Genomic DNA, 26,685 nt, shown 5'->3' with positions numbered 1-26,685 from the left:
TTTTGCCAGCTATGTGTATTACGTCCATAAACACCCTATAAAATATATGCCGGCAATTGCTGTGAGAGGAGTTAACTCTCCAGCTGCATTGCAAAGCAAGGTCCCTCCCTTTCCCTCCGACCCCCTCACCAGTCAGGAGCTAGCCAGGTACACCAGGGTGCACCGATCAACATCACAGCCTGCTCCATGTGATTCCAGATGCTACACCGCTACCCTTTCTAGTTCCATGTGATGGGGACAGGAGGGAATCTGGTTTGTTACGATGTGAACTGACATCTGTAGTGCGCTTTTTTCCTCCTCCAGGCCTTATACGTACCTGCATTTTCTCCTGTCTTTATGCCCCATGCCATTGAGGCCCTTCCTAGCAGCCATTATTCTTCCGCCCCGGGGTGGGACTGTAGCAGGGCTCCTCTGAGAGCGAGTCAGTGCTGCCTCTGCAGTTGGCTTGAGGGGTTTCTTCTGAGCCGCCTAATGAAAGCAAATGGTCTTCTGCCCTCCGTGTGCAGCATGGCGTGACACAGGTCTGGAAAGAGTCTTCCGTGGGCGTGAGCATTGCACAGGGCCACCAAATGAACCCTGTAACCCTGCCTCGTTGTACAAGCGTATGGGCTCCCTGATGCCCACAGAGGGGTTCCCAAAGACTTGTGCTCCCTTGTGGATTACTCCGTTACAAACTGACCCGTTCACTCCTGCACCTGCTTTGACTTTCTAGGAACGTGGGGGTCTTGCAGGTGAACATACTGCCAACAGCCCACCCTGTCGGCGCACGGGACTAAAGCTAGTCCAAACCCCCCACCAAACCCTACACTCGCCCCGCCTTTATTCATGAAAGAACGTTGAAATCTTTTGGATGAAGGCATCCAGCAAGAACCACATGTTTGTAGCTGGTGGGGGCTTGGAACCAGGGTGGACCAGCAGCCCCCCTATCAGCTCCCCGATGGTCATGGCAGTCCAGCGTTGGTCTGTCTCTTGTTGCTATTCGACCTTTTTAGCCAATGCACGTTCTAATCTGACTTCTTCCAGAGTAACAAAGTCCAGAGTCCTTCCTGTTTTTTTCCTGACTCTGGGCCCTGTGGTTCTTTCATCCTCTCATCCCAGGGCCTTCAAAAGTCCTTATCCCTGTATATCAGGGGAGTTCATGCCACATTCCCCCGTGGCTGGCAGGGGAACCAGGCCCTCCCAGTACTCTGGGAGGCCAAAGACCCTTTATTGAGCAGCTATGGTCTGTACTGCCAGACTCCTTGCTGCTGCCTCCTTTGACCCCCTCTTCCTACCAGCCATATCCCCCACCTGAGGGCTCCTGTGAGCTGGTCTCTGGCTGCATTCCATCCCGGTCCTTCCATCTGGGAGTCCTACCTGTGCTCGGCTCCCGCCAGGGTCTCCCCCTGCTCCTGGGCTCAGTCTCTCCCCGCTTCTCCCAGACCCTCCCTCCAGGCCTGACGCAGGAGCCTGATCTGCTTTCTGTAATCCCCGGAGAAACTGCCACCACAGCTTCCCCTCAAGCTTCAGTTCAAATGCCCCTTAGGCGCAGGCTTCTTTCTGCCTTTCACCCAAGAGAGGACACTGCCAGATGCTTCTCCCCTGGCTCTTCTCAGCTTTCCTGCCCACTGCCTGGTGCTCCTCCCCAGCCAGGTCTGATCATCATTTATACTCGCCACCCTTGGACTCAGATTCTGGTTAACCAGTGCAGGGTTTCTACAGCTCTCCCCCCACACACACACACCTGCGTGCCTCTCTGGTTCTACGTGACTCATCTCATTCACGAGCCCGAGAAGAGGGATCTCGTGCGTGCCCTGAATCCGAGAAGGGGGAGCGGATGAAGGAATGGCATGTGATTGCCCAGAGTTCAGTTCATTGGTAGCTTCGGTTATTGCAAGTGTAAACAGAGGCCTACACTAAAAACCACTGGCTTGAGTTAGCCCAGGAGCACCTGCCCAGAAGGCTCAAATGCTGTCTTCCCCTCACTCTTCTTCCCAGCAGCTTTCCCCTTCATATGCTCTCCAGCTACGGCGCTCTCCTCTCTCCACCCTGCTCTCTGACACACCCTCACACCTCTGGGCCCACTGCGGAGTGGAGCTGGGCAGAGATGTAGCTGAGTAAACCCTTTTTAGGATTAAAGGGGAAGCTTTCCAAGCACCTGGGCTAGCCGGGTTTCCTGGTGTTTACACTGTTCCTGTGCATCATCCCGTTTTACTGTAATTAGAGGCTCTGAGCGCTGCATTCCTGCTGGGAGCCGCTACCCTGTTGGGAAGCAAGGATTTGTATTAGTGGATAATTACTTTTCTACATCGTGTTGAAACCTTGGTTTAGTTAGCGCATGTACCAAGGGCAGGAGACCTGAGCAAGGCTGTCTATAAGGCCGTACCCTATTTCCATTTGTTCATGGTTAGCCACTTCCTTTTCCTTGGAACAAGCAGGTTTCAAGAGTAGGGTCAGGGAGCTGTTCTTGGTAAAGCTTGGAGAGTGATTGAGGCTGGGTTGCTGCTTGGATTTAGGTGTTTGCAGCTCGAGTTCACTGTAAAATGAAACTGCAGCCAACGCAATGGGAAAGGTTCAGTCGATAAGAAGCAAACCAAAAAGAGAACGGCTTTCAAAGGTTGCCTGACTGCAAAGCCCCCTTAAAGAGAAGCCAAGATTACTGCAAAGCAGGTTAACAAGGTCACAGGCACTCTGCCAGCATTTGAAATCTAAAAATAGGGACATTTGAGGAGAGAAATAGAGACGCTCCCTTTTAGCTCCAGTGAGATGTATCGGACAGTGGAGTTTCTTCAAAGGGCCGGGAGAGAAATGTGTAAATATTGCTGCTAAAAATCAAATCAAACAAAATTTGTGACTGAACCTTGTAAAGGAGGATTGCTGCATTGTGTTTCCTGGGGCATACAGAGTGCCTCGCACAATTTGTCTAGATGTGCGTGAACACACAAATTACACTCCGTATTAACGCCCTGCTAGAACATTTAGCTGGGGCATGTACACAGGGTAACAGTCCAGTGCAGCCGGCTGCCGTAAAGCACCGTAACAGTGACAGGTCTGAAAAAATGGCCTCATGTAACATCCCAATTCACAAGCAATTCTCATTATAACGGGGTGTCTCCCAAAGTGCAAAAGAGTGGACACACCACCAAGCTCACTCTCCACCTCCCATTCTTGCAGTCATCTTCCTGCCTTTCCACGTGGTCCACAGTCATCAGCAATGAGACAATTTCTCTGTCCAGTCCTTTCTGAATCCTGGAGGCAGCCTTGCGTGAAGTAGAGTGAAGGGAATATAGAGAGACAACCTAGACTAGTGGATAGCATGCACTGGGCTGGGAGTCAGGAGATCTGGATTCTATTCCCAGCATTATCACTACTCTGTCATGTGATATGGGCAAGTAACTTTGGCTCTCTGCTCCTGTTTCTCATCCTTCCCTTTGCCTATCTTGTCAGACTGTTAAGATCTTTGTGGCAGAAACTGTCACTTGCTGTTTGTTTGTACAGCTCCTAGCACAACGGTTCCTGATCTCGGTGGCATCCTCTGTGAATTATGCAGCAGCCTGACAGGTTTGTGGCAAGCACCAAATGATTTTAAAAGTGTGGTTATTGACTAGGAAATTGACTAACCAAACCAAACTATTTTCTGCTGCCTCCCAGTGTTCAGTTCACCATGCTGCGGATTTTGTACGGGCAGCACAGAACTGTGTTGTAGGAGTTATCAGAGGGGTGGGGAATTGGAGGCTTCGACACACAAGTGGTGAAAGCATTGGTGCCCAGCGAATCTGCTGGATTGAGCACCAAGCAGCAGAGTTGAGGGTTTTCCTTTTGGGGAGAAGTTTTTGCTTTTACCTTCATGTAATAGGCAGTGGCAGAAGTGATGTGTAATTTTGGGTGAAGGGCATCAACACTTAGATCCTCATCCTTGACAGCAACCACCCTCCTCACGCCGCAATATCCACTGCTGCATCCAAAAATGATGGTTTAAGCATGCTAGCTGGATGTTTCTGCTAAAATGCTCAGCAGTGAAAAAATTCATTATTGTGACATTTTAATTGTTGTCATTATGATCCAGAGTCAACAGGGATGTGTTACAGCTCTTGGAACTATTGTTTCAGGCTGTCTTATTTGCAAATGCAGGCAGCCAGGCATGGCTGAATTGGGTTTACATTATGAAGATTCTTTTTGCAATCATGGTGTTTAATTTTTATTAAAGCTTAAATTTTGGAGCATAATTGTGCCGTAAACTTTTCAGTTGGGAAGTTGTGGAAGACATAAGTCTGGATGGAACGTGGCCCTAAAATGAGGTACCATGATACAAAGTTGAAGTAAAAGCAGCAACAGCTGTAAATAAGCATTGAACAGCTGGTGTCTTGATCATCAAGGTAACAAGGTCAGAGTAGCCATAACAGTGAGATGACCCAAGGATAGTTGTTTAACCAGTGTTACCGTTCAGGATTGACTGTACAGCGTGGGATGGGGTTGCCGTGCAGCCTTTGAACGATGCTGTGGGTAAGCAGGGGTGGGGGTAAATGTAGCGTTATAAGATAATAGTCTTTGAATTAGAGCAGGGCTGCCTGGCTAGAAGGTGTCAGGTAAATTTTGCCTGGAAAGATTCCAGCCCCAGAGTAGGTTGAATTTATTTAAACATGATTTAAATCTCCAAATTGAAAGCCTTGATTTCAACTTTTTTCCATTTGTACTTCTGTAATTGCTACCCAGGAGGATATGCTATTCTAGCTATATACATCTATTTAAGCAGTTATGTAGCTTAATATTTTCAGATTTGTATTAACTGTACCATTTTAGTATGATAGAACATGGTGAAGGATCTATTGCTTTTTTACTAGCTAATTAACTTTTTGTTCATGATTTGTGTCAAGTTGCATTAGGATGGTAACTGAAATTTAATTAAACACACAAACAGCATATACAATTTATTTTTATTAAACAAAACGAGCCGTTAATACAATACGTGACTTAGTGTGCCATATTTATAAAGCTTGACCTCAAAATCTAGATGTTTTTTTCCCCAGATTCTTTCTTTATATAGAAAAGCAGCCTTTAACTCAAAGTTTTTGCTAGAGACTCAGGGATTCAGCATATTTTCAAATTTGTTTTAAAAGAGCCTAATAAGTTTAGGCCTTAACATATTTTGTATTAAATTCAAATTGCACTTCAAGCTGGTTTATTTTTAAAAAGAAAAACTTATTATAATTTAAATAACAGAAAAAAATTTCATTTCCCCTGCCACTCCTCCAAAAAACCCATCAGTTTTTATCCACCGTGGCCCAAGGGCTTGTACTGAGCCCAGAAATGACCTGGGAGCCTATGGAAGGTGCGTTCTCTGTGACTTTTCCTGCTAAAGAAGTGGGCTGCAAAATTCTTCCCACATTGAAGTTTCCGTGTTGCCCCATCATCAGCCCAAGATACAGTGACCCCAGTAAGGAGATGCTCAGTGCGTGAATCATTGTGGCTAGATTCCCATCTGAGAGGATGGGCATAGTTCTCTGCCACTCTGAAGCTGCTTCTCACCATTCTTCCTATTGAGGAAGACTGCCTCCCGCCCCAACTTGAGGCTACTTTGATAAATGGAGGGGAAAGGTTGATGTCGTGGCTGGATACACTTCAGTCTTGCTTCAGCTCCCTTTGACCCAGCTGTTCTCTTCATTGAGGGGCTAACCTTAGGCAGGCATTGTTCTTGTTTATGATTTGTATTGCATTAGTGCTTAGAGACCCCCATCATGGCCCCAGGGTGCTGGGCATTGTACAAACACGCAGCAAAGAGACAGTCCCTGTGCCAAACTGGTTGCCATCCAAGTCGGTTATTGCGCTCTCTTGGTTGCTGAGAAGGAGCTGTGCAGCTGGGTGCTGTCAGTGTGTTGTAGCTTCTCCCAGCCTCTCTGGTGGAGTTACTGGTAGATTTTAAAGAGGAGGGAGGATTGTATGGATTCCTGCAGAACTCAAGACTCTTGGGGATGCAGGGCAGCTGCTTAATCACATCGTTACCTAGGTCTGGTGTGAGCTGCTGTAGGGCTGCTCCATCCACTCCAGCAGTAAAATGGGGGTAACAGCACTGCTTACCTCCCAGCGGTGTTGTGAGGATAAATACATATGTTAAAGATTGTGGGGGGATCAGGTACCAGGATGTTGGGGGTATAAAAGTACCGACGCTCACAAGGTTTGGTAAGTGGGTGGGCAGCACCTCTGGGAGCGGCTGAGTAGTATAAACGTGACAGGTTGGCATGCCTCCGTCGCCATCCATTTAGAACTGTGGTCACGGCCTGGTAATTGTCTTCTGTTCTGCCAGGGGGGTCCTTCCCCCAGCCAGTGAAACGTCTTCCAAACGGGCTGAGAGCTCTTTGCCACGCCGGGGGCTTGGGCGGGCCCTCTGGCTTGCGCAGCCCAGATCAATGAGCCACTTTGCTGTCTGGCACGGTTCTTTCTGCTCTGATTCTGCCGCGGCTGTGGTGGAAGAGGAGGTGTGTTTGCCTCCATCACCTCATGAGTGTATTGTGTCTTCAGAGCCCCTCCGGCCTTTAGAGCAGCCGTCCGAAATGCTTCTCTGTACCTGTGCCGTTGACTCGCGCCTCTTAGCAAATGAAAACTGTAAGAAAACGTCCTTTTCCCATCTCCCTGTGCACAGATGGCACTATTCAACTCTCCCTTGGCCTCTCTAGTGCGGTCCCATCCTGCATCACTGGACTTGCCTCTGGCTCCTGAGTCTGTCGACTCCCCTTACACGTACTGGGCTTCCCAGGAGGGAAGTAGATGCAGCTGTGTCTTAGTGTCACGATGGAGCTCGCTCGGGGAGGCAGTAAATTCCATGGCTGCGGAGAGCACGGATTGTGCAACAGAATTCCAAGCAGAGCCTTGGATCATAATATTTGGTATAACATGCCTGTTTCCCCTGCCTGTGAGGCTCTCGCATCCAAACAAGAGGCCCTCCCCAGGAAGACTGTTCAGGGCTCTTGCCTCATAGATAAGGACGGGTTTAATGGGATGTTTGGGGGATTTGTTTGATCTGCCTTCCAGGTGGAAGTCAGAGATCTCCCAGCCAGAAATCCTTCTCTCAACAAAGCACTTTGTGGGAGGTATTTCTGAGCATGTCCTAGGGGCTGTGTTTCACTTAGTGAGGGCCTGCTTCCCTGCTTGGTGAAATGCTGTGCAGGTGTTTGGGGTACCGGAGGCCAGAGCTGTCCCTTGGGTACGGCGAATTGGGGCGACTACCGTGGGCAGAGAGGTCAGAACGGGGTGAGAAGGCGATCGGGGAGGCGAGCAGGGGGTGGGCGAGGAGGAGCCCCCCTACCAGAACCTCCCCCTCTCCCCAGCTCCTGCCTGCCGGCGCACCCCACCAATCAGTGCCTCCCCCTCCCTCCCAGCACCGACCACGCAGCGCACTTGGGGAGGGGGCGGAACTGGGTGGGAAAGAGGCATGGCAGGGGTGGGGCCTTGGGGGAAGGGGTGGAGTGAGGGCGGGGCCTGGGTGGAGCCAGGGGGAGCACCCCCCCCGGCAGATTAGAAACTCGGCGCCTATGCCCCGGGCTCTGCCCCCCCTAAGGGACGGCCCTGCCAGAGGCTCTCAGTAAAACTCAACTCTCTACTATGAAGATGGCTCTGTGGGGGGCTTGAACCGTGCCCTGTCCCCTCCCATGCGAGCAGAGGCGCAAACTGCTTCGACTGCAAAGCTGGTCTTCGCATAGCGCTCGCCATGCGCCCGTGGTTCTGGGTGACTGTAGGGCACAGGTTCTCTCCATCCTGTCCATAGCAGGACAAGACACTTTCCAGGGTAGCTCCTATCCATCCATCCGCATTGGCCATTCCTACCCTCTCTTGTCCCTCTGGCTGAGGAGGGGTTAGAACCTCCCCAGGACAGGGTGTGCCTCTGTTAATCAAATCCATGTTCCTCCTGGATCATTACCAAGGAGCCTGTAACAGTTTTTTATTTGTCCGGGCCCAAGTAGTACATACAGGCAGAAGCTCGGCTCTTGCCTTATCCAGTTCCAGAGAAATCTAAGGGAAAATTACCACCAGTGAGAGCTGTCGAGTAGGCAGGGCAGGGCTGGACGACCCCAGGGCCTTGTCTACAGTAGGGCTCCCACCAGAGCACATGAATCCCTGGCAGAACGTAGTGTGGGCAAACACCTGTAATGCGGTGATGGCGCTCTGAGCTGGGGAGCGGAGCACAGGGCGCAGTGATGCATTAGCAATGAGCACTGCAGAAGGGGCTGCTTGGATAGACACTCCCAAATGAGCAGCACTTTCTCGTTCCCACTTTATTTCCTTCCTTGCATCCTTTGTTTTCGTGCCCCTCTCCCGCTGTCAAGAGTGCTCCGTTGGCTCCAGTCCTGGAGATGAGCCCTTGCTAACTTTGAGCACCGTCCTTCTCAGTGGCTCTTTCCTGCCTAAATGTCCCCAGCCTGCAGGAGAGGGGGGTCCCTGTTTTGGCCTGCCGGTGGATTAAGCTTAAGGAATGCTTCTCTGTTCTCATAGGCACCATCCAGTAGGCTGCAAAGGCCCTAGGGGGGCGTGTCGACAGTACAGGCCACCCGCACCTGGGAGGACAGGCAAGCAGAGGTGGGCCAGCAGGGAACATACAAGCTGCCCATGCCGACTGTGTATGAAGCTGGGAAGCAGGTGAGCTGGAGACCTGACCTGTTGGGGGACAGGAGATGAAATAACCATCGTAAAGGGAAATCCTTGGACGGCCTGGCCGGGGGAGAGCCTTAAAGAAATCCCAGTGAGCCACTGGGTGAGTGGGCAGGTAGCAGGGCAAGTGCAGGAACTACCGCCCAAGGCTTGGCATTCTGTGCAGCCAGATTCCTGTCTGTGCTTTTGCATTCTCGGGGCAGAAAGAGCCCTCGCCCCAGTAAGTAAGAGGGCGAGGTGTTTTCCTCTCTTGCCCAGCTGCTAACTGCCCAGGTTGTACGGGTGCCTGGTTGTTACATGGTAGAGACTCCTAACCGTCCCTCATTCTGTCCAGCGGGTGTCTGAGCGCTCTGGTGCTGCTGGCGACCAGTGCTAAGCAGAGGGGGGGAATCTGGGGTTCCAGGAAGTGGGATGGAGTGGGGGGGGCGCGGGGGGGGGAGTTGAGCTGGGAGCGGCTCGTTTATCTCTCTGTGCTCTTCTCTTCCAGTACACGGGACCTGAGTCCACAGAGAGACCCCTTTCGATGTCCCGGCATGAGACCTCTCCGACGACAGTGCAGCCGGCTGGCAACGGCCGCCCCAACGCCTGCTGCTTCTGCTGGTGCTGCTGCTGCAGCTGCTCGTGGTACGTCCTGTGCCCGGCTCAGCACCCGAGGCATTAAAGAAGCCCCCTCCCCCTCCCGCTCACCCGCCGCTGCCGGCTACCGATATGCCCGTGTCTCGGAGCCGAGGCCCGGTGGGGAGAGTGGCACCCGTGCCACCATTCTGGCACCGTTGTTGGATCCCTGCGTGTGTCCTGTTCCCAAATCTCCCCCATCGGCTCCATATTGCTCAAACGCCTGGCGCATTGTGCGTGGGGGGGGGCCCCTTCGGTTCCCGTTGGCATGGGGGTGAATTTAGCAGCGACCATGAGAAACAGAAGGCATGAGCACCAGTTGATTTTTGTCCTTTGCTTAGATTATAAGATCTCTGAGGCAGGGACCATCTTGCGGCCTGTGTCTGTGCAGCGCGGTCCTGGCCCATGACGATACAGCCAAGCTAGCACAGGAGTGCTGGTTCGTCTGCACAGCTCTACCAGTGCCCCACGGCGCTGAGCTCACTAGCACCCCTTTGGGGGAGACGTCTGCAGGCTCTTCTGGCTGGGTGTTACGCTGGTCCAGGCCTCCAAAAACGCAGAGCTGCCTTTTCTTAATCTGCCACTAGACGCTTGTTGAGCATGTGTGGGAACAGCCTCCCCCACCCGCCTCCAGGGCATTTGTGTATTTGCGCTTGGTTTATAGTTGAAGGCTAATTGGTGCAGTGTTTAAAAACTGACTGTAAACACCATTTTGAGCAGATGGGCCCAGTGTTTGTGCTGCGGGTTGATCTGAGCCCCATGGAGCATGCTCTGCATGCGTGTGTTTTCACTCTCATCCACGCAAGGAATTTGTAGATTTTTGTCCTGATTCTGAACATAGCAAATGGACAAAAGGGCCGAGTTTTCTGAAATGAACGGAGTGTAAAGCAACTTGCGGTCGGGGAATCCTTGAGGCAGGGCCTATTAATTGCTCTTTGAAAACTCATTAAATCCAGCACAGCACGGAGAAGTGTGAGTAACACTTTTGGGGCAAAACCTGGTTCCTGTTTCAGGGGGGCACAGAAATCCCATGCAGGTGATAAGGCTCTCGGACCCCCAGATCTAGTGCTGATAATCTATTTCAAATGGACCTAAAATAGTCCACAATCTTCTTTTGATTCAGAGGCCAGAGCCCCTGCCTGGCTAGTACCAGCACAGATTCATGAGGTGATGTATTTGCTTCTCTGGTGCCTGTCACACTAAATACCCAGGCCTGGATTTCTGAGCCATCAAGTGGGGAGTCTTGTTGTTTGGTTATTCCCATGTCTGCACACAACCTGCTTGGGATTAGGATGCCCAACGCAGGTTGATTGTATTTTATTTAGCCAGGTCAAGGGGGCAGAAATGGTTCTTCCTGGTTAGAATCTCTCTCGCTTTCGTGCTGGGAACTGCTTAAAACCATGTAAACACATCTGTAAGAGCAGCTGGCAGCAGCTGCCGCACAGTTCAGTGGTATAGTGTCCCTGCCCAAGCAAGATGCCCCGAGTTTTCAGTGTCAAACAGCATTTGCGCTCTGAACAGCTGGCACAGAATCAATCCCTCTCCCAAGGAGGCTGTAGGATGCTGGTGGGTTGTAGGAAACCATTCCGGTGGGCTGGACACATTTGTTCTGTGACCTGTATTATGGGAGGGGGAATTAATGGTGGGGGGGGGGTGCGTCTGTGACCTTTGGAAGCCCAGCCTCTCACGAAGGAGGATCCCACAAATACCCACCGGGTAGTGGTTGCATGGGAACTTGTGTGTGCAAATGGGCACTTTGCTGCACGGTTCCCCCCTGTGCCTCCTTTGACAGCTTGCCCCTCACCGTGTCTCCTGTCCATGTCTGCCATGCGTCTGGGAGGGATTCATAGAACCCATTGCGCTGTTTGAGGATCTGTCTAGGGTGATTTGGCCAGCGTTCCTGCTTCTGCTGGCCCTGGCTGCATCTGAGCCTTCGCTGGCTCCCCAGACTCTGCACTGTTACTCTCCAGCTCATCAGAGCAAAATCTCCCCTGCTGCGAGATCAGTGCAGCTGGCGGCTAATTCCAGGGATGAGTCTGGCCTGCTGTGGTCTAGGGATGTCGTGGCTAGCAAGATGCTGAGTAAACCCACAATTGGTTGTATCAGCCCCTCCCCATACAGGCAGACACGAGGTGCTATCTCAGGTACTGTCTCCCCTCCGGGCCTCACTGTCTGATGGTCCCTGTACTGTGCTTGGTCCCCTTCTGCACAGCCAGGGGTGGAGAATGAAGTACTCCCACAAAGCCACCTTCCGCACAAGGGAGAGTCCACAGATCCATCGCAGCAGGTCTCTACCGTCTGTGCAGCTTCCTGCAGGCAGAAACCAGACCTGTTGATCCAGGCAGACTGGCTGTGGGTGGACCCTCGAAGACCCCTTTGCAGAGCAGCTGTCCCCACACCTCACCCCCAGGGTTGCAGAGGAATCTGATAATGGGTGAGGAGGCAGAGGCAATGTGACTACTGCTGTCCAGTTGTTACCTTCTGCTGGAAATCCCTGCTCAGCCCCCGTCCCCAGTGTGTACGTACATGTGTGTACACACACAGACACGCACGTTTTCCAGAACCTGGGTAACCGTGCTGAGACTGCCCAAACTCGCTACACAGACCCTTGCTTTATCCCCTGGCACTTTTGGCCTTGTTGATTCGTACAGCTAATAGTTTTTTCTTGCAATAAACTTCCCAGTTGAAAACAACAACAGCACAGCGTACGCTTCCCCTAGCCACAGAAACTTTCTGCTGTGGCCTTTGCAGACCTTGCAAGCTAAGCAATATTGGGCTGTGACCGTGCTTGCACGGCGGACTTTTAAGGAACATGTCGTAAGTGAAGGAGAGGGTATCTGTGACTCAGTAGGTGACACTCTTCCCTCCGAGTCAGGACCGGAGCAGCACTCCTGCATAGTGCTAGAAGTGCTCTTGTCCGGATGAGACCCTGTGGCACTATCTCTACAAGTAAGGGGGTTATGGCCAGAGTCCACTCGGGCTGATCACATTTTGCTGCTTTGAATTTCCCCTTCACGTTTTACTTCGCCATCTGTCCTAAACAGCTGCAGGGTACCAATGCAACAGCTAAGCTTCACCCCAGAAGTGGTTACATTTCAGACTTAGGAAGCGGGGCCCTGAACTACCTCGCTGAAAGGTTGTGAGAATTAATGAATGGCTGTAAAGCCCTCGGCAATCCACCCATGGGACGAGCACTTTGAAGCACAAACCATTTGTTATGTGTCCAAAAAAAAAAGGAGAACCCAGTACAAAATAACTTAAAAGAGAGTGGGGAGCGAACCTCTGCTAAGCTGTGAATGTCACGGGGGTGGCAGGCACACCGGGCTGCAGAAAGTACGGGCCTGAGCAGTACGTAGGAGAGCAGGTAGCTGTAAACCAGGTGACAGCCACCCCCATGGCAGAGCTGCCAGAGCCCATCCTGGCTCTCACACCGCCTTGGCGCCCTTCTACAAAGGGACCCTGGAGGAAGTGAGAGGTTGCCCTTGTTCTTTTCTCAGCCCCTCCCTGCTGTGCAGACTGTGCCTTGCAAAGGAAGACGTTTCTGTCTTAATCTGGTAAAAGCAGAGAAGGGACAATGTCGCAAACAGGAAGTGCTGCTCCTGTTGCGGTTTTCCACGCATGCGAAATTCAAGAGGCCCAAGGGAAGTTGCCTGCCTGCGTGCTGCTTTCCGATTGCACAGCACCCTTCCTGGCGAGAGAGGGGAGACAAGGGTTTCACTTGGGGGGCTTTAAAAAAAAAACCCAACCGAACCCCTTGGAGCAAAACCTCCCAGGGGAACGAGGCCCTGCTCCTGCCATCTCAGCAGCATGGATTCCACAGGCAGTAGCTTCCAGAGAGCAGGCCCCTTGCAGCTCTCAGTGGCAAAGACTGGCCTGCAAATTCCCAGCCAGGGGTAGGACCTGCGCTCTCCTAGCTCTCGCGTAGCGCTTTGCATCCGTAAATCTCACGGCTGTAGCTTTAAGCTTCTCTTCATATGGCTGTGGCTAGGGCGGGGCTTCCACAGTATTCAGATTTGGGTAGTGTTCGTTTTATTGTGGGGAACCTGATCGTCCTGTGGAGAAGTAAAAGGGTGTAGCGGTTAAAGTGCAGAACTAGGAGTCAGGAGTCCAGGCTTCAGTCCTAGCTCGGCTTCCTGTGTGATCTAGGGCAAGCCATAGAGCATTTGTGCCTCAGTTTCTCCATCTGCAAAATGGAGATGATCCTCCTGTACTAACTCCCAAGAAGTTTTAAGAGTTAATTCATCAGTGTTAGCTGCTGTCCTTAGCGCTATGGACGTGCAAAGCATTACCATGAAATCTGCCCAAGAAGCTCCTTTTCATTAGCCAGCCCCCTGTTTTCGAGGCCATTCCAAAGGAGCCCCATGCAGACAGACTCAATTCTGCTCCAGTTTCATTCGCCCAGCTCAGCTAAGGAGGTGATTTTTGTCCCTCCTGTTGTCGTTTCCGCATGGAAGTTGTTGCCTTTCCTACGAGCTCAAAGGGCTAGGAGAACCTGTGATGCCTCCTGCCCCTGCTGCCGGATGCTACAGCAGACGTCCGCCAGCTGGTAGTGCTCGAGGTGTGAGTGCTCATCCCAACCCCCTTCATGGAGGGCAGCCAGGACTTCTCAGCACCGGATCTAGGGAGTAGGCCCTTGAAAGGCATCGCAGTACCTACAGCCCCCATGGTACCCCCTTTCTCACTCAGACCAGTTTGGCTCTCTCCAGTGAAAACTTGGGGGTGATGAGACAGCAGAAAATCCAAGTGTAGTTTTCCCTGCTGCAGCTGTCAGACATTGATGCAGGCGTTTGCTTCTCTCTGACTCTGTCTAGGGCGACATACCCTCTCCCATCAGTGTCTCAGGGGCATTTATTAAATAGGAGACTGCACTGGCTGCTGTCAGAGGTTACCCCGCTCTCAGTTCGCTTGGGGCTTCCAGGAAGTAGATTCATCGGAAATTAGATTACTGCAAAGCAGTCCCTTCTAAGGATCTCCCTTTGCCCGAGCCACTGACTGCAGAGCCGAGCCAGCCTAGAAACAGGGCACCAGCCGGCCGCTCAGCTCACTTCACAGCGTGGTCTGGATTCATTTTTTAGTTATTATTGTAAGTGGTTCCTGTTGCCTTCATGTCGCCTCTGTTGCTGTTGGCCTGGGGCAGCAGCGACCTCTACTGGCTGGTTCCAGTAATTGCCACTTTGAATTTTCCATCTGTTGGCGAGGGAACTTCAGGTCAAGAAGAGCTCTGGGTAGCCCAGAAGCTTGGGTCTCACCAACAGGAGTTGGGTGCAGTCAAAGCTAATTCCCTCACCCACTTTGTCTTTCTAATAGCCTGGGACCAACACGGCTACAACAATACTGCGTGCCTCGATCTTAGCATTTATACTGCTCTCGCCCGTGAGCTGAACTCCAAATTGAGTGCTATCCTGTATCTCCGAGGCTTGGATTTTAGAGTTGGGGAGACAGTGGGATCTAATAGCTCGGGCGCTGTGTGACCGAGGGCAGGTCTCTGTGCCTCTGTCTCATCTGGTCAAGGTGTAAGTTCTCTGGGGCAGGGACCGTCTCTCACTGTGTGTGTGCGTGTGTGTATAGCGCCTAGCGGAATGGGGCCCCTACCGTAGTATAATAATAACAACAATCGGAACCAGGCATCGAAAAAAGGTTCTTCTCAGTTAAAAACACACCAGGACACCCAGTGCTGTTGGTGCATGACTTCGAAGCAGGGAGGGAAGAGCCCAGCAAGAGCGCTGAAGTGTTTCTGTTTGTTGAGCTGCCGTGCTCGTGGCTGGCAGAGAGCAAAGTGATCATGGGCCGCTGGCAGGAGAGAGTGGCAGGGGCTGACTTTGCCTCCTAGCAGCTGTCTCGCATAGCACGGGGTAATGGTATTTGGAATTAACCTGGCCAGTAGATGATGCAGCAATTAATGTTTCTGTATTTTGGGGTAGGGGGGAGGGAACAGAGACCGACATGGCCCTGCAACTCCCCCAAAACAGAGACCTCTTGCAGCCCTCGTTACTGTCTGACTGCCCGCAGTCCGCTGTGCCTGGCACAAAGTGGTGGAAGCAGGGGACGTGCACTCGCCTTTCTCCACGGGACACCATCCCGTCGAGGGGGCACAATCAGGAAGTGGGTTTGGAGGGTGCCTTCCAGTCCTGGTTAGTGCTCGCAGCCACCAGAAACGGGATTCGCTGGAGCTACTCTGGAGAGCCGTGCCTGGGGCCAGAATAGCCGCAGTGCTGCAAGTCGGGACTGAAGCAGCTGGCTGAGCTGTGGTGGGAGTTCTCCCATGGCTCGGCTCTGCTCCAGGCTGTGCTAGGACTTGCGGTCTCTCCCGATTCACGTTAAACTCACTCAAAGTCCACAAGAAAAAAGAACCCCAGCTGGGCATGCGGTGTTATGTGAACGCGTAAATCCCCCTCCAGTCTGTGTCACTGCCCATCTATAATCTGCTACCTGCACGGAGTTATAACGTAAGGGAGAGGCACTTGAAAACAGATGGTGTTCCAGCAACTTGCTTTCATCCTGATTTGCATCTGCCATCAAGGGTCTCCATCCTTGTTAGCTGCTTACCAGAAACAGGGGACCCCAGAAAGCAGGAATGCATCTTGAGCCAGCCTCCACCAGTCCGACCCAGTGGAACCTCTTGTCAAGGAGGCCCAAGTATAAAGACTTGGCTTAAAAACACACAGCATTCAACACCATGCGCAGTCCGTAGAGCGAGGGAGAGGGGCTGGAGAAATCCAAATAGGCCAGGGGCTTCAGTTTCGCACTGGGGCCAGGTTGGAGCAGAGGTGGGGGCAGCTTAGGGTTCTGATGCTTTGGGGGAGCTGGGTGAGGAAGCAGCCAGGTACACGACAGGTAGCTGCTGGCTCTGGAGGGCTCTGCATGTGTAACATAGCAAGAAGCGATTCAGAAGCCTGAACTAATTGGGGCTGAGTCACACCTGTTGGGATGAAGTGACCTTTTCCCCAGGGGCTTTGTTGGAAAGCGAATGCTAAGTGGGGGTGGTAGGTAAACGGTTTACGGACTAATCAAGGTGACTCCTGAGGATTTGAGTATTCTGTAAAGCCAGGTAGTGACCGGACAAGGATGTGAACTGAGGAAGGGCTGCAGCATCTGTGCAAAAGATCCAGAGAGAGTGAGAGACCCAATCAGTTGCACCGGGCTCCAGCAGAGAGCGAGCGTTCAGGATCATTTTAAAAGGCCAGCCTGACCCTTGCTGCACAGGGTGGATCTGTCTGGGTGCACTGCTCGCATCAAGCGTGGCTCTCTAGTGCCGTTGTGGAAAGGTGCAGCAGCGGCTTGGCCACTGGGCCACAAGCGCGTGGGCCTCTGCAGGCAGCTGTTCCCTCTGAGCGCCATTTACTACCTTTCCATCTCCTTGTTAGGAACGAAGATCGGGAGCGAGCGTGGCGGGCGTCCCGAGACACCAAACTGGAGACCATTCCAAACTGTGAAGCTTGGTGAGTGGCTCTGACCTTTTATGTGAATGGCTAGTGGGCTGGCAGCTGCCTGCAGCCATAGGTGGGCTGCTCGATAGGCCCTTCTGCTGTCTGCTGAGCAGCCAGCAGAGTGTGTTGGATAGGACTCTGCCCCATCCCCCGACGCATCGCACATGCTGCCTTTGCACTGGCACGCACACACCCCTGTGTGGTCATGCTGATCTGCACTGGTTCAAGCGCAGGGGCGTAGCAGCTAGAACTGGGGACAGGGAGTCAGGACTCCAGGGTTCTGTTCCCTGCCCTGCCACTGGCTTGCAACTTTCACAGCTTCTCCTTTCTGTGCCTCAGTTTCCCCCAAATGGGGACATTGTAATACGTCCTTAACTTGTGACGGTGCTCGTGAGACTGAATGTGAAGGTTTGAAGGTGCCAAGGAGTGTTTAAATGCCAGGCTGGGGGAAAGTATTATTTCATACCCAGCCGTGGGTGTGTTCCCCTCGCCCCACCTTTGCTGCCTGTCGTGTGCTGTCTCTCTTGCACTGGCTGGGCTTTGGCTTATTTGCTCCCCCTTCTTACGTTTTGTTTTAAGCTTTCCTGTTGCCGCTGCGCAGTCCGTCCGGTCTGAAGAGGCTGCCAGCCGCAGTGGACTGAAACGTCCCGTGGCGAGGCGCACCCCCCTTCCCTTGCAGCGTGCGGCTCAGGTGTCAGGGCTTGAGGGGGCAGGTCAGAGGGGCAGTTTATGAACAAAAATTGAAAAAGTGGGGGAAGGAATAATGATTGGCGCAGCCAGTGCTCCCTGGCCCTACCTCCCAGCCTCAGACACCAGCACCACTCGCTGCTTGGGCTTTACCCAGCCCCTCCTGCTGAAGTAAGCATCCTTTTCTAGTACCTACCACCCGAGGATCTTGGTGCTTTACACACACGTGTGCTGCTGCTGGTGATCATTCCCCTTTAACCAGAGAAACAGAGGCACAGAGAGAGGCTAAGTGGCCTGTCAGGGACTGTTGCCTGTGGCCACAAGCCAAGTGGCTGTCAGAGGCAGGAATCAGACCCTATTCCTCCTGGTTCCCAGGCCTGTGCTTCAAGCACTAGCTAATACTTTCCCTGCTACAGGAGACCAAGTCAACAGGAGTCCTGTTATCATGGGAGGAGAGGTTATAAGGGTGAAGGTACCAGCTTACCTAGGCCCTGGCTGTGCCCTTCCCCACTAGATTGGCACGCTCACGGCAGTGGTACCCTACTGCTATTCCAGGCCTGTTTTTCCCACACTGAAACTAACAGCTAAACGTAGCTAGCAGTGATCTAAATATACCTCGGGCCGTAAGGTCACGGAATACCAAGGCTGAAGGGGGGTGGCCAGCCCGGCTGCTGTGGGAGCCTTTGCCATATAAGGCTTTTATAATTAGTCAAGGGACTGCTCTGTTCCGTTGGCAAAACGAGGCTCCGTTTGCCTTGGGAACCCCAGCGGGTGGGTGAGGCATGGACCTGCTGTCGGCCGGCTCCTGCTTCTCTCTATCTCCCCCCTCCCAAGGCCAGGGGGGAGATAGACCTGTCTAGAGGGGCAGGCATCTCTTTGCAGCATGCTTGGCTATGGAGTTTGCATGAAAACCCCAGTGCTTCCTCCAGGCAGCATGAGAGAGCCGGGCTTTATAGTCTTACGTTGCCTTGCTCCTGCTGGAAGAACAGACCAAGCTCCTGGAGATAGTCCAATGACTTGAACTAATAACTGAAATCTGGGAGCTAAAATTAGGAATTTGCTAAACCTGCATCTGCTTGTCGCTCAGTGTGCTCCAGTCCTGGGTTTGTACAGCTCCAAGCACAGTGGGGTCCTGGCCCATGACTGGGGAGCCAGGGGGCTAATGCAATGGAAACACAATAATAAGTGGCTTTCTCGCGCTGCCCTTTAGAAGGTGGCGAGGAACACGTGGTGATATCATAGACCCGCTTCTTTTCTTGAGCTCTGGGGCTTTGATTGTTTCCATGTCTCCAAAACAAATCCCTAAGCTCACCACCATAAAGGCTGTAGAGGAGATAGGGAGTAGAACAGAAGGGGTGCTGTGATTACAGCTCAAAGGTGCTGGGTTGGCAGTCTCACACACACAGGGGATTCGCTCCAAAGTCGTCCATCTTGCAGTCCGAAAAGGAAACCAATAATAAATGCAGCTTTCCGTTTTTGTGCTAAACTGACATTCTGCAGAAGCAGCTCTGTGTTTTTTTTTTTTTCCCCCCCAGAGCTTACAAAACAGAGTAGCATTCAGGGCCAGGAGATTTTGCTCTCTTCAAAATCCTTTTGTTGCAACAGTAAAATAAGGATGGGGGGCGGGAGGGGGCGTTTGTGGTGGTTCTTTCGTTCCCTTTTTGACTGCTTGCTGGAATGCTGCAAAGTTGCTGCCCTGCAGTGAAATGGTGTGTCTCAAACTGAAATTCAGTTGGATCAAGAACAGCCTCTCGACTGGTCAAATGGACAGTTAAACAAACCGAAAACGCCTGTGTGAGCATTTCAGGAAAGCTACCAAAGGTGCGACTAGTATTAATAGTACATTATAGCACTACCAGGAAAGCGTTAGACTCCTCAAGGTCCAGATCCTACAAAGTATTTAGGAAAATCATTGAAATCAGTGGAAGTTGGGAGCCTAAATACCTCTGAGGACCTGGCCAGAGCAGCTTACTCTATATTACCCTTTCTTTTCCACCGTGCTTCTCGTGTCAGTCAATCCCAGAATGCTGGGCAGACTGAAGAGCTGATCAAGCTGGAGAATTAAATGCAACAATTGCAGTATGGTTCCTAAATTCTATAGTCCAGGTGCATGAGGGAGAGCTGTGGGCAGGCTTTCTAACAGGTGCAGACGAGCCGCTGGTAGATGGGTCAGAGGGTAAGAGTTTCAAGCCTCTCCCAGCCTGCCATGACTGCATACCGGAGGGTGCTGGCTCGGAGCAGGCAGGTGGCTCAGGCTCACAATAATCCTGTTTTGTTCCCTCCTGTCCCTTTCTTTCTTTCTTGTGACTCCCCTTGTATTTTGGTGACGCTGGGGCCCGACCAGCCTCAAGCCAACTCCCGACGAAGTGCAGGGCTGGGCCCAGTCATTCGACAAGCTGATGAAGAACCCAGCAGGCAGGAACGTGTTCCGGGAATTCTTACGGACTGAGTACAGCGAGGAGAACATGCTCTTTTGGTTAGCATGTGAGGAACTCAAAAACGAGTGCAACAAGCACACCATCGACGAGAAGGCCAGGATGATCTACGAGGACTACATCTCCATCCTCTCGCCCAAGGAGGTACTGAGCCCCCTCCCCGCATGCTGGCAGGCCAGGCTGGGGTGATTCCCAAGCCCCTGTGCTCTTGGGAACTCCAGGCTGCTCGGTAGCCATGCTCCGACTGGGGCGGGCTTCCCTGTCGAGGCAGTGAGGGAAAGCGAGTCCGCCCGCTCACGTAATTCAGCCTTGTCTGGCCCCACTGGGGCAAAGGTGGTGATAGATAAAAAAAAAATAGCTGCTTCCCCATTTGCAACTCAGAACAGAACAACCTTGGCCATCGCTGAAGCAGTGTCCCTGCTGAAATCCGTTCAGGACCCGTTGTCCTCACGTACAGCCTCAAACCTCCGGCGGGAGCTGGAACAGGGACTAGTTGGGGAGTGAATGCACCCAAAGGATGGAAGTTGTTTGACATCCTTCCTCCCTGACTTTGTAATGCCATCTTGAGCCTAGAGAAGGTTAAGGGGCAATCTCTGTCAGGCTAGAAGCACCTACATGAGAGCAAATACTTGAGAGTGGGCTCTCCGCTCTGTCAGACAACTGTATAGCAAGAGCCAGTGGCTGGAAGTTGAAGCTAGACAAATTCAGACGGAAATAAGGTGTAGGTTTTTAAGAGGGAAGATAATTAATCCTTGTGGATTTTCCATCACTGGCCATTTTTAAATCAAGATTGGGTCTTTTTCTGGAAGCTCTGTGCTAGTTCACTCAGGAATTGTTCCAGGGAAGTTCTATGGCCTGTGTGATACAGGAGGTCAGACTAGGGGTATGTCTACACTGCAGTGAGACACCTGTGGCTGGCCCATGCTAGCTGACGCAGGCTTGCGGGACTCGGACTGATAGCAGGGTAGATGTTTGGGATCAGGAGGGAGCTTGGGCTCTAGGACCCTGTGAGGTGGGGCTCCTAGAGCTCTGGCTCCCACCCAAAACATCTACGCCAATTAAACAGCGCCATAGTCCAAGCCCTGCAAGCCTGAATCAGCAGGCATGGGCCAGCCATGGGTTTTTAATTGCAGTGTAGACATGACCATAGAGGTGCTTCTGGCCTTGAAATTCATGAATCTGTTAAAAGAGAGGGTAGGTTAAAATGTTCTGAGGATTGGACTGGGAGCCAGGAATCTCCACTTTCTCAGCCTGCCTTTGACACTGATTTCCTCTGGGATTTTAGGTAGGTCACTTAAACCATTATTTTTTAAAATTTGATGCTTAAAATAAGGACTCTAACTCCACATCTGGGCATCTAATGCGGAAGCCTGATAATTCAGAGGTGCTAAGCTCCTTCAGCTCCAGAAAGGTCCAATCCGATCCAATGGCTAGAAGTTGAAGCTAGACCAGGGGTCAGCAACCTTTCAGAAGTGGTGTGCCGAGTCTTCATTTATTCACTCTAATTTAAGGTTTCGCCGTCCAGGAATACATTTTAACGTTTTTAGAAGGTCTCTTTCTATAAGTCTATAATATATAACTAAACTGTTGTTGTATGTAAAGTAAATAAGGTTTTTAAAATGTTTAAGAAGCTTCATTTAAAATTAAATTAAAATGCAGAGCCCCCCGGACCAGTGGCCAGAACCCGGGCAGTGTGAGTGCCACTGAAATCAGCAAGGCGGCACGCGTGCCATAGGTTGCCTACCCCTGAGCTAGACTCATTCAGACTGGAAATAAGACTTGACAGTGAGAGTAATTAACCACTGGAACAATTTACCAAGGGTTGTGGTGGATTCTCCATCACTGGCAACTGTTTAATCAAGATTGGCTGAGTTTCTAAAAGCTCTGCTCCAGGAATTGCTTTGGGGCAGTTCTCTGGCCTGTGTGATACTGGAGGTCAAACTGGATGATCACAATGGTCCCTTCTGGCCTTGGAATCTATGAATAGCTGCAGTGAGCTTCGACGTCAGGGGGAGTTGCAGGCTTGCACCCCTGAAAACTGGGCTTCTTAATTAGCGGCCTAAATGTGGAGTTAGCCCCACATCCTGCTAGCACTTGTGTGCTTAAGTGTCTGCAGGATCAGACCTTCCGAGGCCTCCCTCTAGGTGGCCAGATCGGAGGTCACTGGTCTCCATCTTCCCCACCGGTAAAACGTGGCTGGCGATAAAATGGGGATGCCAAGAGTGCCCCCGTAAGGCAGAGGCATGCTGAGCACTAACGGATGCCCGTTTTCAAAGTGCTGGTCGAACGTGAAGTATCAATTTTCAGTCAGTTGTCCGTAGCTCTCCTCACTCATTTGGGGTGAAACTATCTTGTAGCAGAGTTGCTCTGCCTTCTCCCACCCCGTCCTTAGTCCCAGCCGCAGTTGGCTGTAGTGCTGTTGTCACTAGGGCCCGGGTAGCATGGCAAGTCCACACCTTGTGTTTCTGGTCATTAGACTCCTCCGACCTCTAAAACACCCTCTGCAGGCTGGAGCTGGGCTTGGCCCAGATCCTCGTCTTCACTCTTCAGCCCGCCCTGTGTTTGCTCCTGGTGTTGGCTTTTAAAGCTCAGGGCACAAGAGACATTTATCACCCAAACCCTGCAGCCAGCTCGTGTGTACAGCGGGTACTGTGGAATGTAGGTGTAATTCAAGCCTTTGTTCCTTGGGTCAGGGAGACACAAAAGCCAGAGAGTAAAGGTAAAGGACAGATCTCTGGTATGCCTGACTTGGGATACTCAGATACTGGGGCCGCTGCCCAATAAAGCAGAAGCCATGTATCTAGGGGGCGTGTGGAACTTGCCCAGAGACAATACTGAATACAGCCCCGGCTGTATCAGGCATTGGCTTGTGACCTTCTTGAGGTGAGGAGAGAAACATGCCGAGTGCATGGATGAGAGATGGGGTGTGTTACTGGCTTAACCCTCAAGAGGGCACCAGAAAGCCACAAAAGCCGCCTACTCCCCTCAGGAGTTGCAGGAGCATCTGCCCGGGCGGCCAGAGGGTTTTCTGGCGTCTCTGCTCTGCTTCCCCCCAGCTGGTTTCCCAGAGGCCTGTGGGCCCCTTGGATCGGCACACAGCTGATCCCAGAGCCCCACGGGACAGCACAGAGCCACAGGGGCAGGAATCCTCCTGTTACCGGCCCAGTCATGCTCACGGCCCACAGCGGGGGCTAGTCACTTACGGTACATCTGCACTGCGATTCAAAGCCCGGGGCTGGGCCGGGCCAGCTGACTTTGGCTCAGGGGCTGTTTAACTGCAGTGCAGACATTCTGGCTCAGCTCTGGGACCCTCCCACCTCATGTTTTGAGATCCCAGGCACTGCAGTTAAACTGTCTATGGGCCCAAATCAGCTGGCACGGGCCAGCTGCGGGTTTTGAACTGCAGTGTAGACAGACCCATTTTAGAGCCGCTAACTCTGCCAGCCTAGGGGAAGGCCCCACCTCTGGGGAGAGCAGGGCTTTCCCCAGAGCACTCTCCCAGCAGGCAGAGCAGCCAGGCCTGGCAAATGCAGCCACGGGTCCAGTTGTTTCCTGCTCCCTTTGCCCCATCCTCTTGGCCACCCCCACTGCACTTCACCCACCTGACTCTGCGAGCTCAGATTTGGGCTGAGGCCAAGGGGTCAGATCCAGTTCAGCCCTGACCTCGGCAGGGGCTGCTCCCTTTGGCACCCCGTCAGTGGGGTTATCCCAGGGCTCGAGTCTGCCCATCATGCATCCAGCCTCTGGGGGTGCTGCTGCACATCTCACCCTCCTCTTCGGCCAGCGCGGCCTTGTGCCCGGAGCCCAGGAGGGCCGTGGCGTGGTGCAGCCCACGGTGAGGCCCCATTGGCTCCTGGAGCGCAGCTGTGCCCCACCGTCTCCTGTCGGAGCCTCATCTGGGGAAAGCACCTTCTCCTTCTCAGCCAAGACTGGCCTGTGCAGTCTGGGGGCCGGGGGCAAGGGGGGCTGTTCTGAAAACCTCACGGCCTCTCTCTTGTGCCTGTTGCAAGCCTGGGCCTGCATTGTGCAGGGGAGTCTGGCAGAAGGGGGGAGTGAGGCTGGGCCTTGCCGCTCTGGGTGCGGGGCCCCAGCACTGCCGTTTCCCTCCCCTAACGGCCTTGTCTCCTCCCCTCCTCCTCCTCAGGTGAGCCTGGATTCCCGGGTGCGCGAAGTCATCAACAAGAAGATGCAGGAGCCCTCGACGCACACCTTCGACGATGCGCAGCTACAGATCTACACCCTCATGCACAGAGACTCCTATCCCCGCTTCCTGAACTCTGCCATATACAAGGCACTGCTGCAGAGCATCTCGCGGTCATCCTCGGAGTCCTAAGCGCCTGCCAGCCTCGGCCCGTGGCAATGCCACAAACAGTTCTTTTTGTACACCGGTGTCGGGGGCAATCCCTGAGCTCTGGCTCTGTCTGGGGCAGGTGGGGAGGCCTCTGGGGCCAGGGGGCTGGAGCTCCCGCTCCGCTCACACCCCCGCCCGCCACCACCACCCACCTCCACTTTTTAGCTTTAGCAATGAGCGTCAGCCAGGTTCCCCGGCCACTGGAAAACACTGTCGCCCCTCAGCCCTGCACCATGTCCCCCCTGCTGCTCCCCCACTGCCGCCGGTGCCCCCTGTGGGCGCTGCTGAATCAGACCGGGCTGGCGCTGCCGTTCGATCGTCACACTCAGGCCTCTCTTACTACTGAACCCCGTCGCCGTCAGGAGCAAGTGGGGGGGGGATTGCTGGGGGGAAGGGGAGCCCCAGGTGGCTGGACTTTGCTTCCCCCCCCCCCCTTTGAAGAGGTCACTTTATCCCCTCCTTGCTGTGCCCAGGGTCACAGCCAGGTCCTGTCTCTCTGTCTCCCAGCAGTCTTTCTGACGTTTTTATTTTAAATGCTTTTTGTTGGCTTGGGGGGGATTTCACAAAGCTCGTGCATCCGTGTAAACACAGCCCACGGTCAGGGTTACATTGCCCTGCCTGTTAAACAGCCCGAGGGTTCGACCGGGGCCAGGCCCTCTGTTTGCAGCCATTCGATATTAGCACCTAAATCAGCCTGCAGGAACCAGAGCTGGCAGCCTCCTGTCAGTGCACTGGGCAGGGAATGTCCTGAGAGGGAGCAGGGCTCTGCGCCCGTCCCGGTCTCCCTCCCCCCGACCTAGTCGTGTTCATGACTTGTTCCTGGGTAGGGTGACCAGACAGCAAGTGTGAAAAATCAGGATAGGGGATTGGGGGGGGGGGGTCATAGGAGCCTATATAAGAAAAAGATCCCAAAATCGGGACTGTCCTTATAAAATCGGGACATCTGGTCACCCTATTCCTGAGGCTGCCACCAGGCCCTGAGACCAGAGCAGGCCACCTGGCCCCTGCCCCGCCAAGCCGCCTCCTGAGGTCACAACCCAACGCGGTGGTTCCCAGCCGGCGGGGGCGCCTTGTTTTCAGCCCCCGCTGGAAACCAGGGCTTGCCTGCCTGTGGGCCGGGGCTCAGGGCAGCTCGGGAGCCTGGGGAAATGTCCCGGTGGAATGTCGGCTCAGTCTTTGCAGAACAAAATGTCCGAGGTTTGAAGTTTTTCTGGAAATTTTAAAATGTTGATTTCCCCCCCACACCCCATTCAGAACAAACTTTTTTTTTTTTTAAATTTTGTATTTTCCCGGGGCACGGGAATTGCAGGAGCCGAGTGGCTCTATTGGGGATATGGAAAATGATGTGGGGAAGCCCCACCCCTTTTCCTCTCATCCCCCTGGGGCCTGGGCTCAAGCTACAGGAGGAGAACGGTGCACTGCAGGGGGGGGAGGGGGGGCGGTAAAGGAGATGAGAAGTGGACAGGAGGGAGCTGAGATGTCCTAGCCCCAAAGAAGCCAGCACAGCTTACTAGAACTAGGTTCAACTGGCTTCTCCTTTGGGCTTGGATGTCTCCCGCCATCCTGGCTCTGCGTGGCCCCTCTGCTTCCTGGCTCAGAGGACCTGAGGCAGGCGAGGGGGAAAGGGGAAGAGAAATGCAGCGCTGTGTAGAAGCGAGACGCACGGGCAGCTCCCTCGGGACACTGGACAAGCCGGGCCTGGGGCACATGCACTGATCTTGCCAGCAGAGGCTGTCGGTGTTTGGGGCAGTGGCCAGAGAACAGCTTTGCGTCCCTGGGCCCAGAAGAGCCTGTGTGGGGGAAGCTGTTGTCTCCTCCATAGGCTCCTTCAAGGCTGGCCCTAGAGTTCCAGGCTGTCTCCAGGGCACACGGTACTGAGCTTGGGCGGTAAGGGTGAGCAGTGGGTAAACAAGAGGGAAGAAGACCACTGTGCCTTGGAGACCTAGCCTGAAGAGCTTGGGTGCCATCTCAGCTGTGGCCCATCGCATGATCATGGAAGACGCAGATGGAAACATCACCTGAGGGGTGGGGATCTGGCTGCAGCCCCCTGTTCCAGCATCATCCCAGCTCTCCACTGGTCAGGGCCAGATATTTCCAAGGGCAAAAAGCAGTGGAGAGTCTTTATACAACATAAAGGAGCAGCCAGCAGGGCAAACACAGTTCATGCCCCACAAGAGATGGCTGCTTGTAGGGGACTCTGCCAACATCTGTTCCTTGCTCTAGTTGCCCTCCTCTCTGACACACCCATCCCCCTGACCGAGGGACCATTCGCTTCTCGGCTCACGTGGTTGATTTCTCATGAAACGATTGATTTTAGGGCTCATGAAAGCACTGGCTGGGGTTGATGCTTAGTGAGACCGCCCCAGTGTGAGCATCCTCCAGGTAGCTTTGCCAGTGTACTTTGCTCCCCTCCCCAGCATTAGCCGCTGTGTGGGGCCTTTCTCATGGGAACCACTGCAAGTGTCATGGTGGAGCTGTGAGGCGGCCAAGTCCTCGAAGGATGAGGCTGCATGTTGTCGCTGCTGTTTGTCTCCTGATCCAGATTCAAACA

General features: G+C 53.1%; 1 protein-coding gene across 1 annotated transcript in view; it reads left to right on the top strand.

The window, feature by feature from the left end:
* The window catches only part of RGS19 (regulator of G protein signaling 19), a 53,468-nt gene extending 29,214 nt beyond the window's left edge, over window positions 1-24,254 (top strand). The window contains exons 2-6 of the mRNA XM_074969477.1: window positions 8,464-8,607; window positions 9,107-9,243; window positions 16,599-16,673; window positions 19,693-19,927; window positions 23,928-24,254. Coding sequence (XP_074825578.1) covers window positions 8,578-8,607; window positions 9,107-9,243; window positions 16,599-16,673; window positions 19,693-19,927; window positions 23,928-24,116 — 666 coding nt within the window. The 5' untranslated portion in view covers window positions 8,464-8,577 and the 3' untranslated portion in view covers window positions 24,117-24,254. The remainder of the gene's footprint in view (window positions 1-8,463; window positions 8,608-9,106; window positions 9,244-16,598; window positions 16,674-19,692; window positions 19,928-23,927) is intronic.
* The last annotated feature ends 2,431 nt before the right edge of the window (window positions 24,255-26,685 follow it).

The sequence above is a fragment of the Natator depressus genome, chromosome 13, assembly GCF_965152275.1.
Source record: "Natator depressus isolate rNatDep1 chromosome 13, rNatDep2.hap1, whole genome shotgun sequence".
NCBI classification, from domain to species: domain Eukaryota; kingdom Metazoa; phylum Chordata; order Testudines; family Cheloniidae; genus Natator; species Natator depressus.
Note: the sequence above shows the minus strand (reverse complement) of the source record. Positions and strands in the feature narration are given on the sequence as shown.